The sequence below is a fragment of the Varroa destructor genome, unplaced genomic scaffold, assembly GCF_002443255.2.
Source record: "Varroa destructor unplaced genomic scaffold, Vdes_3.0 BEIS01000004.1, whole genome shotgun sequence".
Taxonomy (NCBI): Eukaryota; Metazoa; Arthropoda; class Arachnida; order Mesostigmata; family Varroidae; genus Varroa; species Varroa destructor.
Window position 1 is genome coordinate 23,336,636 of NW_019211457.1, and position 15,769 is coordinate 23,352,404.

At 41.4% G+C, this 15,769-nt stretch overlaps 1 protein-coding gene and 2 long non-coding RNA genes across 6 annotated transcripts in view; 1 reads left to right on the forward strand and 2 right to left on the reverse strand.

The window, feature by feature from the left end:
* LOC111249482 (two pore potassium channel protein sup-9-like) overlaps nt 1–5,720 on the reverse strand; it is a 19,153-nt gene extending 13,433 nt beyond the window's left edge. The window contains exons 1-3 of the mRNA XM_022803395.2: nt 5,395–5,720; nt 4,807–4,948; nt 3,125–3,284 (exon numbers count right to left, since the gene is read on the reverse strand). Of these exons, the coding sequence (XP_022659130.1) occupies nt 3,125–3,284; nt 4,807–4,948; nt 5,395–5,532 (440 nt within the window). The 5' untranslated portion in view covers nt 5,533–5,720. The remainder of the gene's footprint in view (nt 1–3,124; nt 3,285–4,806; nt 4,949–5,394) is intronic.
* LOC147755980 (uncharacterized) lies at nt 190–2,664 on the reverse strand. Its single transcript, XR_015326786.1, has 3 exons — nt 2,324–2,664; nt 310–413; nt 190–203 (listed from the first exon to the last, which is right to left on the reverse strand). It is a non-coding gene; the product is annotated as an uncharacterized LOC147755980 (long non-coding RNA).
* LOC111249486 (uncharacterized) overlaps nt 464–15,769 on the forward strand; it is a 36,859-nt gene continuing 21,553 nt past the window's right edge. For 3 of the 4 annotated variants that reach the window (XR_015326784.1, XR_002672942.2, XR_015326785.1), the window contains exons 1-4: nt 464–2,364; nt 3,154–3,367; nt 5,718–5,870; nt 6,409–6,665. This is a non-coding gene — a long non-coding RNA (uncharacterized LOC111249486). Of the gene's footprint in view, nt 2,365–3,153; nt 3,368–5,717; nt 5,871–6,408; nt 7,013–15,769 lie in introns of those variants that run through there. The other variant, XR_015326783.1, reaches the window with a different exon arrangement.

The window sequence follows — 15,769 nt, forward strand, 5'->3', positions numbered from 1 at the left end:
ATATACATATACATATATATATATATATATATATAGAATAATTCATTAGAACAATTTGACTGTTGAACTTGTCTGCCTCTGCGACTAAAGTGTCTATCCAGAATTCGCTGACGAACCTACAATGGGAGAGGTCTTAGCAGCGCAGAAAGCTTCCATCTTTTCAATGAAGTCTAATAATGAAGACACACGTCACGGCTCCGTAGCTGAAATGGCAGAGAACAAAACATACAGTTCTCGAATAGAATAGGAATACATCTACGAGCATTATACTGTGTATAATTAGATTGGTCATCCATATTACAAACTGACCTTGGAACATGATAGGAATGCTTAACCAACTGAACGGCTCTAATACTCCATTCTTTGGTCTAAGAGGCGTTTTCTTGGTGATCCTTGGTATGTCCTTGTAACTCCTTCAAAATGGATTGGAAGAACGACACCGAAAGTTGTCATTGTACTTCAGCTGCTTTTGGTCCATTCGCTCTGGCACGTAGCAAGAATACGACGCGTGTGCGTGTTTGTATGCGTGTACGTGTATGCGAGCACACATTAAATTTAAGAGCGCTTTTATTAAGACTATCATGGAAGTTATACAATATATTTAGAAAGAGTGAAAGCCAATTTTAATGATCGAATCTGCCTTTGAGCGTCGGCATTAATTTTCTTTTATCGTCTATATTAGTGCGATTTGAAAGCCGGCCTGGACGAGTCCTGTCTAAGGCATGCGAAGTGTGAGCAAAGTTCCCTAAAGTACTTTGTTCCCTTATGTAGTTTTTATGAAGGAAAAATCTTAACAACGAGTACCTTAGTAATTCTTATCATTTCGTCCGCATCAAAAGCACCTCTGGGCCAGCTGCTAGACAACGCGCTTCATATATACAAATATATGGACGATGAGAATATGGATAATGAAAAATATGGACAACGACGTGTGGTGTTTGCGCATTTAAGTGATCGCTCAGTCGTACAAACTCGTGCTTCAAGATAATATCTACACATCATTTATGTGATATTGGTTAGCAGGGAGACAATGTGAAATGTGAGAACATTATTGTCAAAAACATCGTTTAAACATGAAAATTAGAATGTATATGTATATATAGACGTCAAAAAGAAATGTATCTGGAAGAATTAATCGAAAAATTTGAAGTAACGATGACAAGACTATTGAATTTTGATACGGACTATGTGGCTAAAGCTTTCGTAATTGTTCCGCGTGATTTCCTAATTGTTCAAACGTCAGGTGTGCACTAGGACAGAGACGGGATATCTTGATGTGCTGGCCATGCCTGCACACGATAGGTAAACAAGTCTAATTAATGTCCATATGTTTCAATTGCGACTGAGTTGTGATATCTGAGCTAAAGTATCATCACATACGTCTGTACTTGAGATTTAAAGTTTGGTATACTGAAGGCAATTCCAGTTCTCATCAATATGAGCAACAATGTTCCATTCTCGAAATATTCGTGTATCTAGGTACGTGAAGGTTTACGTTACTGTCAAGTGATACATGCACGTTTGTGGCTAGCACATGTGTAAAAATGACACGTTTGTTTCTATACGGCTTCGTACGATTCAGCAAGCTGTCGCAGGAAAAATAATTGCTACATAGACTTCACTAACGATAGGCTTTGGTAATCATCCCAGCAAGTGTTTGTGATCCGCTTTTAACCAGAAAGTTGAAAACAAACAAAAACAAAGATATCTATTATAAAACCATATCTCAAAATACTGATTACCTGAATTGGGCCGTAAGAGAATGTTCTAGCTTTGATGATTTATATTATCCTTTACCAATGCCAGAATTAACATCTGACGAATAAAACAATAATAAAAAGCAATACGAGAAGAGAAAACAAATAAATGGGATAGATAGAAAGCGAAGCATCGTTTCTATTGTAATTTATATTCCAAATTGCGCTCGCAAATAAGTAAAACGACCGTCTCTTTGAAGGCGCGGCAATTTACAAGATCCAAGCGGACAGAAACCTGCGAAAGTACCACAAAAGAACCATAGGGCACGTTAAAACTTCATTGAATCGTACCCTTATCCAGCGATAGCAACATCCGTAAAGAAGCTGATCAATACACAGCTTACTCGGGTCGCAAAACCCTTACTGTGTTCTATATTGCTCCAGGCTAAATTGGTAACTATTTAGAATTTAGCAGATCATAGGCTGCAGTTACACGGTTAGACACCTTCGAATTGGTTTTCCGTTCAACGCACTCGTACAGACGGGTCCCGCAAGACGGTCTTACAACAAGATCGAAACAAGTATTGGCCACCTGTTGATATCACAAGAAGGTTTTGTGTACGTACAGAATGCCGATGGATTACCGATGAAAAACAACCAGGACCACGTGAGTGAGATCCTATTTTACTTTAGATTATTACTTGCGGTTATATGTTGAACACAGCTCCAGATTTTCATTATGTGCGGACAACACCGTTCCATCAGCGATGCTTCTGCTTACCTCTGCGACGTACAGCTGATTATGTTTGGTACTTATCGTTAGCGAAGTTCGTAGCTTCAAATTTTTCAATCGAATACTTCACAGTATGTGATAATTTACTAAATCACAATCATTCATCGTCGCAGGGGTCGATTCATTCGATTTAACATGTACTAAATTATTTAGAAGCAGATTGAAGACAGGTAGAACCAGACCTTAATTGATGGTTTGTCATTAATTTTTTAACTCTCTCGGTGGCAGTCTCAGGGTAACGAAAACGAGCATAACGGCAACACTCTTATGTCGCAAGAATGCATATTACATTTTACGCTGGCTTACATGCGGTTTACCACGCTCAAGGTACGCCTTATGTATATTCATTTCGTTGTGGCTAGCAAACGGCGACGTAGACGACGGAGAAGTAACGATATATAATGCTGCTAGAGGATGCCACAGCAATTTGCTACGAGTTAGAAGCTAGAAGCTACCGTAAATTATCGGAAGGACGGCGTATGCGGTCACGTAGAAAAAATATCTAGCTATAAATCAATAGTTGAGATCGAAGAAAAAAATGTATGCAAAAACGAAGGTCGTATTTTAAGTTCGGTATAACGTAATACGCGGATAGAGTATACTATTTCCGTTCTGCAAAGTGTTAGGTGCTTACCTTGCGCACTTCTTGGCATGCTTAAGCAGGTATCCGACAAACGTATTTAGACGCTCTCCAATGCTCTGAAACATGACCAGGCCGAGCGGAATGCCCACAAGTGCGTAAAACATACAAAAAGTTTTGCCACCCCACGTGGCAGGCGTAGAATGTCCGTATCCTGAAAAGATCAAGCAGAGCTTGTTGTAGCAGCATAAATGCTCACCGTACAAGTATCTCGAACATGCTGTGTCTAGCTAATAGGTGAGTTTCGTTAGAAAAATTGATGGACCGTAATCAGTCGAAGTTCCAATGAAAAGTTTTCGCAACAAAAAAAAAAATGCTTTCTAACAACATTAATATCTCTGTTTCGCCCTTGCCTTATCCGACCAGTACATAGAGTAGTATTGTTAGACTGATGATAATCGTTTAATATAGAAGGATAACCCAGCAGTATCTTGCTGCACTTATGAGGTCTGGTTCGATTGATTCTCTCCCACCTCGTAAGAACGCCGGTAGGTGCACGATTCCTAGTTACAGTGATAAAAAATATCCCGCTAAGGTAGTTTTTTTTTTCTGATTAACTATTGATTGTTATTATAATAACCATGAGCGGATCGCTGGTCATCAACGACGATGAAGATTTCATCAATTAGGGTTCGAAGGCTGTTACCTCCAAAACAAATGGTGCTAGCCTTAGACAGTTAATGACTACCACAGGCAGGAATACATTCCGAGAGCAACGGATGACGAAGCCTCTTTTATACTCGCGTACTTTGCCATAGTTCGAAGAGTGAACGATCGATAAATGTAATAATATGAAACGATCCGATATCACTGCATAGTTTAGTGCACTGTCGTACCGCGGTGAAAAAAGCGAGACGGATCACACATTTGATTTGTCTATTTAAGTCTAATTTGTCAATGCATAGTACCTAAATGGCGACCTTTCCTTAATGTTGTGGCGCGAAAATTCATAACTATGTTTATAAGCAAAACGCTATATGTTCTTGGGGACGTAACTAGCTCGCTTAGTAAGTCCCGCATAATCGTACCGATTGTCGATCACAATCGTAGATAATTATCGCTCGTTCCTTCAGATTCAACTATACTTGAACAATATTCATGGATACCCCTAACTTTTGTGCTGGAAAAAAATCTGAACTTCGAAAATATCCCAGAAAATACTGCCCACAGCTCTGTCTCAGACGGTACCAGCATTAGCGCAGTTCCACTTTGAGGCTTGAAGTATAGCACTCGTGACGGTGGTATACAGTCATGCAATGCACAGCTCTACCTAGCCTCCAAATTAACTTCACCTTGTAACATCATCGAGCGGAACGACATAAACTTACTTAGACGTCAACTTATGTCAATCCAGCCAAATTTCGTTTCTACAGAGATGTACATATAGCGACCGTAGGTTGGTTTAAACCATCAACGACTTCGTCGACAACGCGCTTTCTACTTTTCTCAGTCGAGTCTCTATCACAGTCGGAAGTTGTCGTCTTCTGCTGAAAGCTGTTAAAGGACCCGGTATGAAGAAAGCCCAGGACATTTCTTTCATAGATCTCACACGAGAAAGAAATTGGTCCCTAGACAACAGTTTGCCCGTTCATTAATTGAAGACTATTTTCAGGGAAGAGGAGGCCAAACAGAAATTAACAATTTCTGCCTCGTTGATACACTCATCAATCACTTACCAATTGTGCTTAGCACTGTTGTAGCAAAATAGAAAGCCCCGGTAAACTTCCACTGACGAACCGCACGATTGGCCGTTTTCACCATAACTGTTTGCCAAATCTTGGCATCCGTTTCAGAAATGTTATATTTATCCATCAGCATCTGAAAGCATCAATTTCCGTTCATATGGTGAGATCGTTTTGATATTCGATCGCCAGCTGAATTATGCGTTGAAGCTTTGTGCATATCTTCAAGACCCATACATATACGGGGTAACTAAGTCCATGCTTCTGTTGTGCCCTAATCATGCATCAAGCTAGAAATGCATAGTCTTGATTGTATTTCCTACTGATTCCGAACCTCGCGAGTACAGACGTTTTGCTGAAGTTCTTGGATGCTATGACGTTGCTTACTCAGCCATATTTGCGTGTCTAGGTTATAAGTGTCTCTACAAGGGACCTCCTGACAACATAAATTGAGCAATTTTTCGCTAATTGGATAGTTGTTAAATGGGTTGTTGAGAGAGCGTGAAATAAAGCTTAACAAACAAGGTACCTAATAAAATGCAAGAGGTGATAAACTATACGTTGTTCAATCTAGCGACTTACCTTCTCAATATATGTCAACGTATTTTTTCGCTTGACTTCATAATCGCTCTCCAGGGCGTCGAAGATGGCTGCCCCCACGAGCAGATAAGTGAGGGTGCATACGATTAAAGAGAGCGTTCGAATGTTCTGGCGTTTCATCAAGACGGAAATGCAATCGAGGCAAGAAAGCGCCGACGAAATTTTCTACCATATATATATATATATATATATATGCGTGTAGTATTATGCGTGGGGCAGCAGTACTGGTAGGGTTAGGCGACTGTGGGCCTGTTACTAGCGTTACAGTTGCCTCTTGTTCTTTTTTTGATTTCCTTCACTTCCAGAAAACCAAGCCAAGGAAAGTCCGGCTTGCGCGTGGACGCAACCAATGTCGCCGGTCGATAATTGTTCGGATATGATCACCGCGGCGACTGTTGCTGCTGTCACTGTGATGGTGGTAGTAATAATGATGTTGCCGCTTGTTACGATGGAGATGGGTACGTTACAGGTTGTGGGTAGGTAAGCGATAGGTGGCGACAGCTAAGCGGCCACGCTTTCGCTTAGATATGGTGCAGCCGACCACAGCGGCTACAGTAAAGTGGCCGTCAATGGCCCACGTACTCGACATTCAATAGCCACAGCCACTGACTATAATAATAATCATAACAACAAAAACAATGACTCGTTATTGGGTTCAGCGCAGCTTGAACGACACAAGTTCTTGACAAATTTTCAGTTATTTTGGTCGCCTCTTTTCAATTGCTAGGTACGATAATTTGTGTCCCGTTGTCGTCTATCCTACGGCCAATTTGGGGGCCGTTTACATTGGCCAACCAAACAACGTGAGCGCGTGAGCTGAGTGGACGAGAACACGTCGACGATGATAGTGAAAATTTTGTTAATTTCAACCAACATAGAGACAAAGAAGATGAAGTTGTTTTAAGAAGTTCCAGCACCATGTGAGACTACTTTGACGCGGTGTAACGCTTTGTTTTTTTTTTCTATCTTATTCTCTCTCTCTCTCTCTCTCTCTAGCCATCTGCCGAGTTCAGGCTCACGTTCGTCATCACTTGCCAACGTGTGCGTTATGTGTTTCGCCGCCTGACTCGTTGGCCTTGAATCTTCCAGCAGCAACTTGTTTTCCGTAATCGCAGCGGTATTCTGGACGCGGCGGTGGTGCTTCAACAATAGCCAGGTTAAATCTTCCACGTAACTGTCCTCGTCCCGTATCCTTTCTCTGAATGGCCTAGCAAGATACAGCTGTTTGGGACGCAGTGGCGGCGGCGGCGGCGGTGAGTCCGACAACCTAAAATGCGAGCTATACAGGATGGCGGAGAGAAAGATGGGACGTTACGAATTCAATCCATGGCTGTAGCAGCTTTACTTTGCAGCTGCAACAATGATTCTGTGTAGTCGTCTGCAAGCTTCGGCTCTATCAGCATAACTTGTGTATTCATCTGTTATATAGTCTTGTTGCATATAAGGGTAATACGGACGATTACAAGCATGCAGGTATATGAAACAGCATGCATCGGTCAAGTCACGTAAGTCATGCTCTATAGTAGAGATGAGGGCTTTGAACCGTTTTTGTTTGTCTGCCTGTTCTAGTGGAACACATAAACACATCGGTTGACCTATTTTTGATTCGCTTATTATTTATATTTCTCCGCCTCCTTGTATCCTGTATTTTGTACTTCTCAGTATCGTTTCTGATCGCTAGTCTTCCCACAGATGTTCAGCGCTGACTAAAACATATCTATTTTTTTTTCGTTGTACTATTGCGTGCCGTAAAACTTGGACCTAAAGCTGATTTTCGTAAAAATTCCCTCGTGTCTTCTGCCGCGTAATCAGGCGTCTTCGAAAAAAGCTTTCACCTTCCAACAATGAGATCAGTTCCGTGCCATCTACTGATGTTGGGTCGCATATCTTGAAGTTTCTCCCACGAGCGTAGCTTTTCTGATTGCGATACGTAATTTTTAAGATTTAGGCTGGTCAGAGAAGCCTGGGTTGGAACAGAATACTAGAAAACGTTACCGAAAAGTCGGGAGCGATGAAATCAAGGCACACCGTTACGACAAACAAATAAACTTTCGCTGTCGTTATCACTGCAACAACAGTCTTGTAGCCTGGCAAGCTTCGTTTAGTCTCACTGAGGTCTTCTATATGCTCCCGTAGGCCTCAAGAGGCTGGTAGCCTTTCGCCGTACAGAATGATACTGGCTTGATGTTGCAGTTACTGCTACTGTTTGGTGCAGTAAGAACGCTGTGACGTTCAATAGCTACCGCTTGTTGAGCCTTTCGCCAAAGGCTGTTCTTCGTTTCCCCCACTTCGGCGCCCACCAACCGTGTGAGTGTACTGTCGCAGTAAGCAATAAGCAGTAACGGCACCAACCTATTCGATGTTGTCGTGTTTGGGCTCTGGGCCCCACCACGACCCCAGCGATGACAGAGTTTGGCCCAGATCGGCGACCTTTTAGTTGCTAACTCACAGTCCTGCCGAACCACAACACGGTACTTTAGTCCTGATATTTTGGCCCACGCTTTTCTCTATTGCCCCAATCACTTCAGGGTAGTGCGTGCGCTAGCTTCTTCTGGCGCTAGCAGCAGTCGTGTCCGACTGATCATTTCTAAATGTGGGATTGCATGCACGCCATCGATGATCGAACAATTGAAAAAGTTGAAAATGCCACTAAAACTCATTAACGTAAACTTACTCTATCGCATCGAAGCTTCTATTTTCTCAAACCGGTCGGCTGTAGCATAACAACAAATGTTGAGTGCTGGCGCTTTCCTTATAATAATAATAATAACATCGTTATAGTAGTTGATCTTGTTTTGATATATACGCTTGTAGGCGGATTGCCGATGAATCTCGCGGATCACGCTTGGTTTGCCTGTGCTCCATAAAATTTAGCTTAAAGTTCGAAAACTATTCGTTCTGTGTATTTTCGCACGCCGTATGAGCAGACGAGCAACAATATATGGTAATATGCAGTCGGGGCTTATTGAAAAGCATAAAAGATACATGTGAAAATTAAGTTTTCTCGAATAATTGCTGTTTTGAACAGTGACTACTTGGAAGACGGTTTAAAGGGCGGTGATTAGTCGTGTATCGTAAACCCCGTCACAACAGTTCAATGCAACTTCTGTTTGATTCTGTTAAAGCTGTTGATAGAGGCTTTTTGAACTCATCCTGTTGTTGCGTAGGACAGTTGACGCTGTCATAGACCAAAGACCCCTGAAAGACACATTGAAGGACACATTGAAGTCGGAATTAGGTGTGGCGAATGTCTTCAATACGGTACAAATATTCCACTAAATAAAAGTGTACTCATCAAGCTCGCTGTGCTCAGCATCCGATGAAGCGCAATTTAACCCACGAATAAATGTCGCCGATGTAAAAAGGCGCAATTTTATACGTCGAACCGGCTATATACATCAAGGCATTATTATTTTCCACTTATGGCTAGATTCGAAAGTTTGTTTGTTACAGGCAAAATTAGACGAAACGCCTACTTTAACTGTTAGCGTTAATGATAACATGTACTATCTGGGATCGGGCGCCTAAGAAATCCCACCTATCGTACCATGCCGTTTAATTCCATTGAACCTCAGATGCGCCTGCATGGTCGTGAGCCCGAGCTTTACAACTACGGAAGGCGGCGGACCTAGAGTCTTTGAATCTCTCTCAACGAACACTACACTCATATATAATCAATATTAGCAGTGCCTATACTTGGCGCTTGTTTCGGCCAATACATAGCGCGGCTATCTTGTCTATTTCACTAGTACCAGTATAGAAAAGTTTTCGATGGTGCGGCGTAGTGCGCTTGCGACGTGAACAGCCCGGCACGAATCAACGACAGAGGGCAGCACCATCGCTATGACCAGTCTCATCATCATCAAAAATAACGTCAGCGGTAGCAGCAGCAGCAGCAGCAATGGAAAAATGTAACGTATCAAAGTCTGCGTTCGCAGTTCCCTAGGTTCGGCACTTCGTTAGACGCGGCGGACCCATCTGTCGCTTCCCGACAGGGAGGAGTCACAAAACACACACGACAACGACGACGATGATAATAATCATGATGGAATGGCTAGAGGTTGATAGATAATACGTGCTACTTGACCGAGACATAGCCCCTCTTCAGAATATCATGTGACGAAATTACGCTTCACACATATACGGTAGGCGGTCATACGATGATTCATATGCGTATATGTTATTTATATACATATATATATATATATATATATATATATATATACAAAATTGCTTATTGTACAAGGACGAGCCGAGCTGTTCACGTGGCGTTTTTTGCTTATCATCAGTTACATACCGCTTTCATTGCAGTCGCTATGACGCCATTTGTCAAATCTAAATGCGAGCAGATACGATGCTGGCCTGCCGATTTGCCCTAACCTGCCACTATTTCAAAGCTCTAATTTTATATGAAATTTAACCCCTAAGTCTGCTAAAAAGATTCAGATCTAATTGTTTAAAGTATGTCATTGTTTTAAATATTTTTTAAATCATTATAGAAATCTTTATCTCTACCTTGAAAGATGTTTACTTATATAAGTAAACATCTTTTTTTTTGTTTCACAATGTTCAATGCTGCTTCGCATAAAAGCTGGAAGAGCAGCTTACTAAGTCGTCTTACAGGTTACAAATTTGTGTATATGTGTGTGTGTGTGTGTGTATTCGTACAAACACCTTCCAGCTGACGGCGTATTTCAAAGCAATTCTGTGGCTATAACACAAACTTAGTAACATGTTGGACCGCGCGACTTGTAGCTGACATTGACCAGCAAAGTCATAACATAGTAGCAAGCTATAATCAGGTAGACGGCGATATCGACGCATCAATCTATCCACGTGCTCCTCTATTTTACTAATAACATTGTGCATGTACATAGGATCCACGATTGCTCGTTGAGGTTCCTAAAACTTTACCATCAGCTGATGAGGTAGCTGCCTTTTAGAGGTTGAACACTTTTTGGTTGATGGTCACTTTGCTAAATGAAGCGGTGACGGTGATTAGAGAAGATTAACGATGTGAGTTTGGGAAGGTTTCGTTTTTTACCGATCTCCTCGAATTCCCGCACCTCAAACAAATATATTCATGATAGTGAATAGCCCGTATGACGTAACGAATGAATGAACGACAATAGACGTGTAGTAACTGATTGTCTAGATACGCGCATCCGTGGGTAAATCATATGGGCAATTATATATGTATTGTCATCGGCACGATGCGTCATGACCTGTACGGTCCAGAAACATATGCATCGTACGTAGAGTTGAGAAACATAAACGAAGTTGTCTAATTGACCATCGTGTTTACTCCTAGAATAAGTGCACAATTCTATAGAATATCTAATAATTACATAGTCGAACAGTGTATAATATCTGATTAACTATTGCAAATCATAACAGCAGATACAATGGTACGTCTATCGCGTATGGACGACTATCGGAAAGAGCTCACTTTCCAGACAAGGCCGAAAGAGTTGTTAATTCTAATTCGCCCGTGCGATAATACTAGGCTGTCGAACAGGCGTATTATATCTGTTGTAACGTAGATGAACAGCAACTGATGGGGGAACAACGTCTTACGTACGAGAAGACGCCGGCATAAACCGGGCGTGGACTAATAAGGCCGGGGCATAAAACATTTATGGTAATAATTATCATGTTTATCCACATGATCAAGCGGAAAATTCTGCTTCCATGATACGGCGCGCATGGCCCAATAGGCTAACGGCCTGCACTGTCAACGGACCGGCAGTATCACTTCCTTGGTAGCTTCTTCGATTACCACTGGTTCCACTAGCACCTCCTTCCGAGGATTAGCCGATACTCGATGTATTTTGTTGTTGACTTTATTTCTGAAACCCTTTAAAAGCCATCTGCTTTTTTAATTACGTTTCTCGTTGACTTCGACTCCGCGATCCCTATCGTTACACGAAGTTCCAGATCATCTAGAATCTACAACGCCTCGGCTAATAATCGGACCATTTTTCTACTGTCCTTGGTTCGCGGTCCGAGACCTACCGAATTGACTCTGGTCTGGGTGGATGCTCAACACAGCTACCGCCTCCCAATTTAGATACCGCACGCTGCAACAACAGTTGCCACCGCGTGTGACTACCGACCGTGATCGGCTGAAAAGATAAAGCGCGCATGAACTAGTGCGTATAGCAGCAGCAATGGGCTTGAGCTACTGCAAATGGAAACGCTATAAATACCCACATTCAGCGTAACCTCTAAAGGACTGAAGACCTGAGAAAGAGTGAAGGGACAGGGGCTATCCTATTCGCTTCCCTACACAAGGACGAAACTACTCACTGGTAATGACGAAGTCGTCGGCAACGACGGCTGTGGCGAAAAGAACTCCGCGTAGACTGGAGTAGCTTCTCCACTTAATTCCATCATATCACCCCGGCCTTATCGCAACTCATTTCCTTGTCAAATGCATTGAAAACTCATTTTACTTCCGCCGCATGTATCGATGTGCGGAAATTGTACGGGCCGTTCTTGGTAAATAAGTAAGTATGAAACGCACGCCTCATGAGTTTGTTGCCTGTAGGCCAGCGTCAGCCGTCCTAAACATCTCTGAATCATTAAAAAAGATTGGAGCTAAATGTCAGGCTATTTGTACACACTGTTCCATAGACACAGTACGTCGTTTTCCACGTGAGAGTACACTAGAGTTAGGAAACTGGAGCGGGGGGAAAGAAACAGGCAGGACAGGAGCCGAGGCCCTTGAAATCGTCGGCGTGTGATGGCCGTATCGTCTCGAAGGAGAGGTTAAAATTCCTTAAGCAGTGCTCAGACACCGAGTCACCTTTCACTCAGCCGTTGTCGAAAACACAAGCATACCACCTGTCGTTGTTTCAGGATCTTTGACAAGCTTTCGCTGGGGCCGTCATTGTGTTTGTGCCTGAGACCTCCGGCCATTACCTTATCGTTTCTCTTGGTGGTCTGAGCTGAACGTTCTGGCAATAGTCTACGATGTTGCGCCACATTAGCGCACACGGAACAGCTCAGCTAGCGTGCATAGAAAAGGATCCAGTTGGCGTGAGCCATAAAGCAAGTAACAACCATAATGAGTAAACTATGTGCATATATTATAGAAACGATAATGCCTATAACGGATAAACAAGATTAACGCGACTCAAACTTCGCTATAGGAGTCACTGTGACGATCCGGTCCACTGACGCTGTTGGTAACGGAGTGCGGCAGACATATTTATTTTATCAGTGCGTTTATGAATCTGGCCATATTCTATGGAGGTATGATAGTAATTGCAGTAATAATATCTTGGGTTGTAATTCGTAGTCCACGTGATGCGCAGGTTCACTTTTGACAGGTTTGCATAGTCGTTATGGTGATCGATGATTGTACAGGCAGACGTCCATAAGCTGGTGATCGAAAATTGAACTTAGCAATCATTGGGGAAAAGTATATGATAGAACGCATAACTTCCTATAGTCCTCATCATAGCGTATGGGTAACGTTTTGCCTACTAGATCGAAGAAAACGTCGTGGTAGAGGTTTGAAACCGAAAATAAAGATGCTTAACGCCGGTACCGGACTTAAAATTCAACGAATTTATGTAATAAGTTTCTTCTTGTTGTTTTTTTTTTTAATCTGTTCGAAGTTTTGTTAGAAAAGCTGCCTTATTCGTAAGCCGGCATTAATAAAACTTTGTAATATTGCCAACACCGAATCAGCCGATTTTTCATTCAGCAACATAAGAACGATTTCCGCAATCACAGAGACGATAGTGTGATAGTCTTCTTTGAGTAGCAAGCTCACCTCGACAGAAATTAGTTATTTCCAAAAATAAATATAATAGGGAAAACTTAAGGTCAGCTGCAGAACAAAAGCCCTTGAATGCAAATCAACGATTGGGTATCCACTAATTTTTTCGCGCGGTAGAACTTCTCTTAATCTACACAGGAGCCCTAAGTACCTATTACAAGATATGTGACACAAGAGAATTTCTACGATCCTGCAACAAGATTACTTGCATGACCTTGATGACTTGCAAAATCTTTTACTCGTGAATTCAAACTGTAGCTGCTAGCGAGATGGTAAAAGGTAATGGAATGGCCCTTTTCCTTTTCTCGACCGTTTGCGCGGTTTCAGTAGTAGATATTTCCTTGCGCGAATATCCTTGTTTGGCTTTGAGATGACTTGTCCTGGATCTCTCTAGCGATCCATTAGTTTTGTTGAAAATCGAAAACATGGTGAAAGTTATGCTACCTGTGTCGTCTAAATTCTGTCTCAGAGTAGAGACATCAGAACATCAAATGTCAAAGTCAAGCATCCGACTGAAGTTGATATTCCTGCTATAAACAGAATCCCGAACTTGATTGGTTCTAAGATATTTTTTCGGTATAAGGCATAAAAACCACTATCAAGGTATTGTGCAAACCCTTAATAGAGATCAGTTGTATTATGGCTTGAAACAGCCATTAATTTCATACGATTTATCACATAAATTCATATTCATAATTTTACTAAATCAGTATATTAAAAGTATGTTTAATATAGAGTAAAAACGTTCTTAGATGAATAGCTTTACGCAAACAATTATCCAGAAATCCCACACTTGACCTGTAGTTCCAGAATAACTTTTTTGCTACAAGTTACCACAAGCAGTCGCTATTACGAGCATAGAGCATTTGGCTTATTCTAGTGAGGTTTTGTTGTTATACAGGAAGCAGATAAAGAAAAAATGGGACTTTGCAGAATGAAATCCACGGTCTATTTTTCACTTTGAACCTGAAAAGGTGGATTGCACTTCGCTCTATAAAGCTGCTCAGTGTATGTCCATCCTAAACTGCTTAAACTACGCGAGTATATTCGGTAAGTAGGATTTTCAATCTGAAATGATAATGGCTAATGACCACAAGTCACATTAAATCTTTTGATCTGCGTCGCCTGTACACTGGTCCCGGAAGTCTGAAAAATTTGATCCCCTTTTAATTCCCCCGCTGCTATCCCCCCCCCCGCCGCTAATTAAGTTGTTTCGACCTATGTTTATAGATCATTTTTTCTCATCTTTATAAATTTTTTTTTTTTTTTTAATATCACACATAGATATTAATAAGTTACGTGGGTGCGAATTTTCATGTAAACTCATTATTAGGAGTTATGGGCCTTCAAGATTAGAAATATTCACTTGTTTATGTTTGCCGATGAGGATATAGATAATCCTCCATTTTTTTACACTGATGTAATATGGTTAGAGCATAGCCTAGTACATGATATAACAATGATGTACTAAGCAACAAAGCTGAAACAATTCAGCCTTTGCCCTATGCGGACGGTGGCATTATAAGCATTTCTTATATGTTATTGTAAAATAATGCCTTATACAAAATACAAAATCTCACTTCGAGGTCGATCGTTGCACTACTTACAATACTTACCATATTAGATTTAACTTGGAAAGCCTTCAAAGGCATAATAAGGCTGTCGTTTATTCTTATTTATTATAAATAAAATCATTGTGTAATAAAAAGGACATTGAGACAATGATGCCGAGCATGCCGAGATGAACATTCACTTATTTTACCTCCAAGCGATACTTGCAAAGTTGATGACCATATTTAAATATTAAATAGGAGGACGAGAGGCGGCACAGCCGAAAACAATGCCAAAGTAGTCCATTTTTCAAGAGGCCTGTCGCTTCCGACTCGTTGCACCTAAGCCTAAAGCATCTTTAACCTTTTTGCGAAGTGCACTAAGGGTTTTTAAGAGCCACTCGAGAAGCAGGATTATGTGGTCTAATGTCCAACGTGCTTCTAAAGTATACAGTTAAGTTGAATAGGTAGAATTAGCCTTAGATTTTTGCGTTTCTCAACTTAATGATTCGCTGTAAATAAAAGCCGGAAATTCATGAACTTTGTGAGCGTCAAACACTACATCGTTTGGTCAATGCTCGTATGCAATAAGATACATTTAGGTTGACATAAGTTTATGCCGCGGACTCTGACATCACATTAGTGCACGTTCAGTATGAGAGCTTCTGCCTGAAAATCTCTGTTGCAATGTCTCACTCTCTGCCGCACTTAGCATGAATATGTAGATTAGGCAACACAAGGCCCCGTGCTAGCTTAGGGGGTAAACTTTTTGCCTACTAATCTTTGGAGAACGTTGTGGTCTGGGATTTGTCTATGATTTGTTATAGGTTTACAAAAAGTGATATAACTAGACAGAAAGCTCCTCTCGAAAGCTCGAAGTTGTCATGTTGACCTAAGATGCGAGACCTAACTAAATTTACTTTTTAGGATCAATAACAAACTATTGCGCGTCGGAAGGAAATGAAGCTTACAAATTTTAAAAATGCCATCCTTTGCACACGCGTCATTCATTGAACAA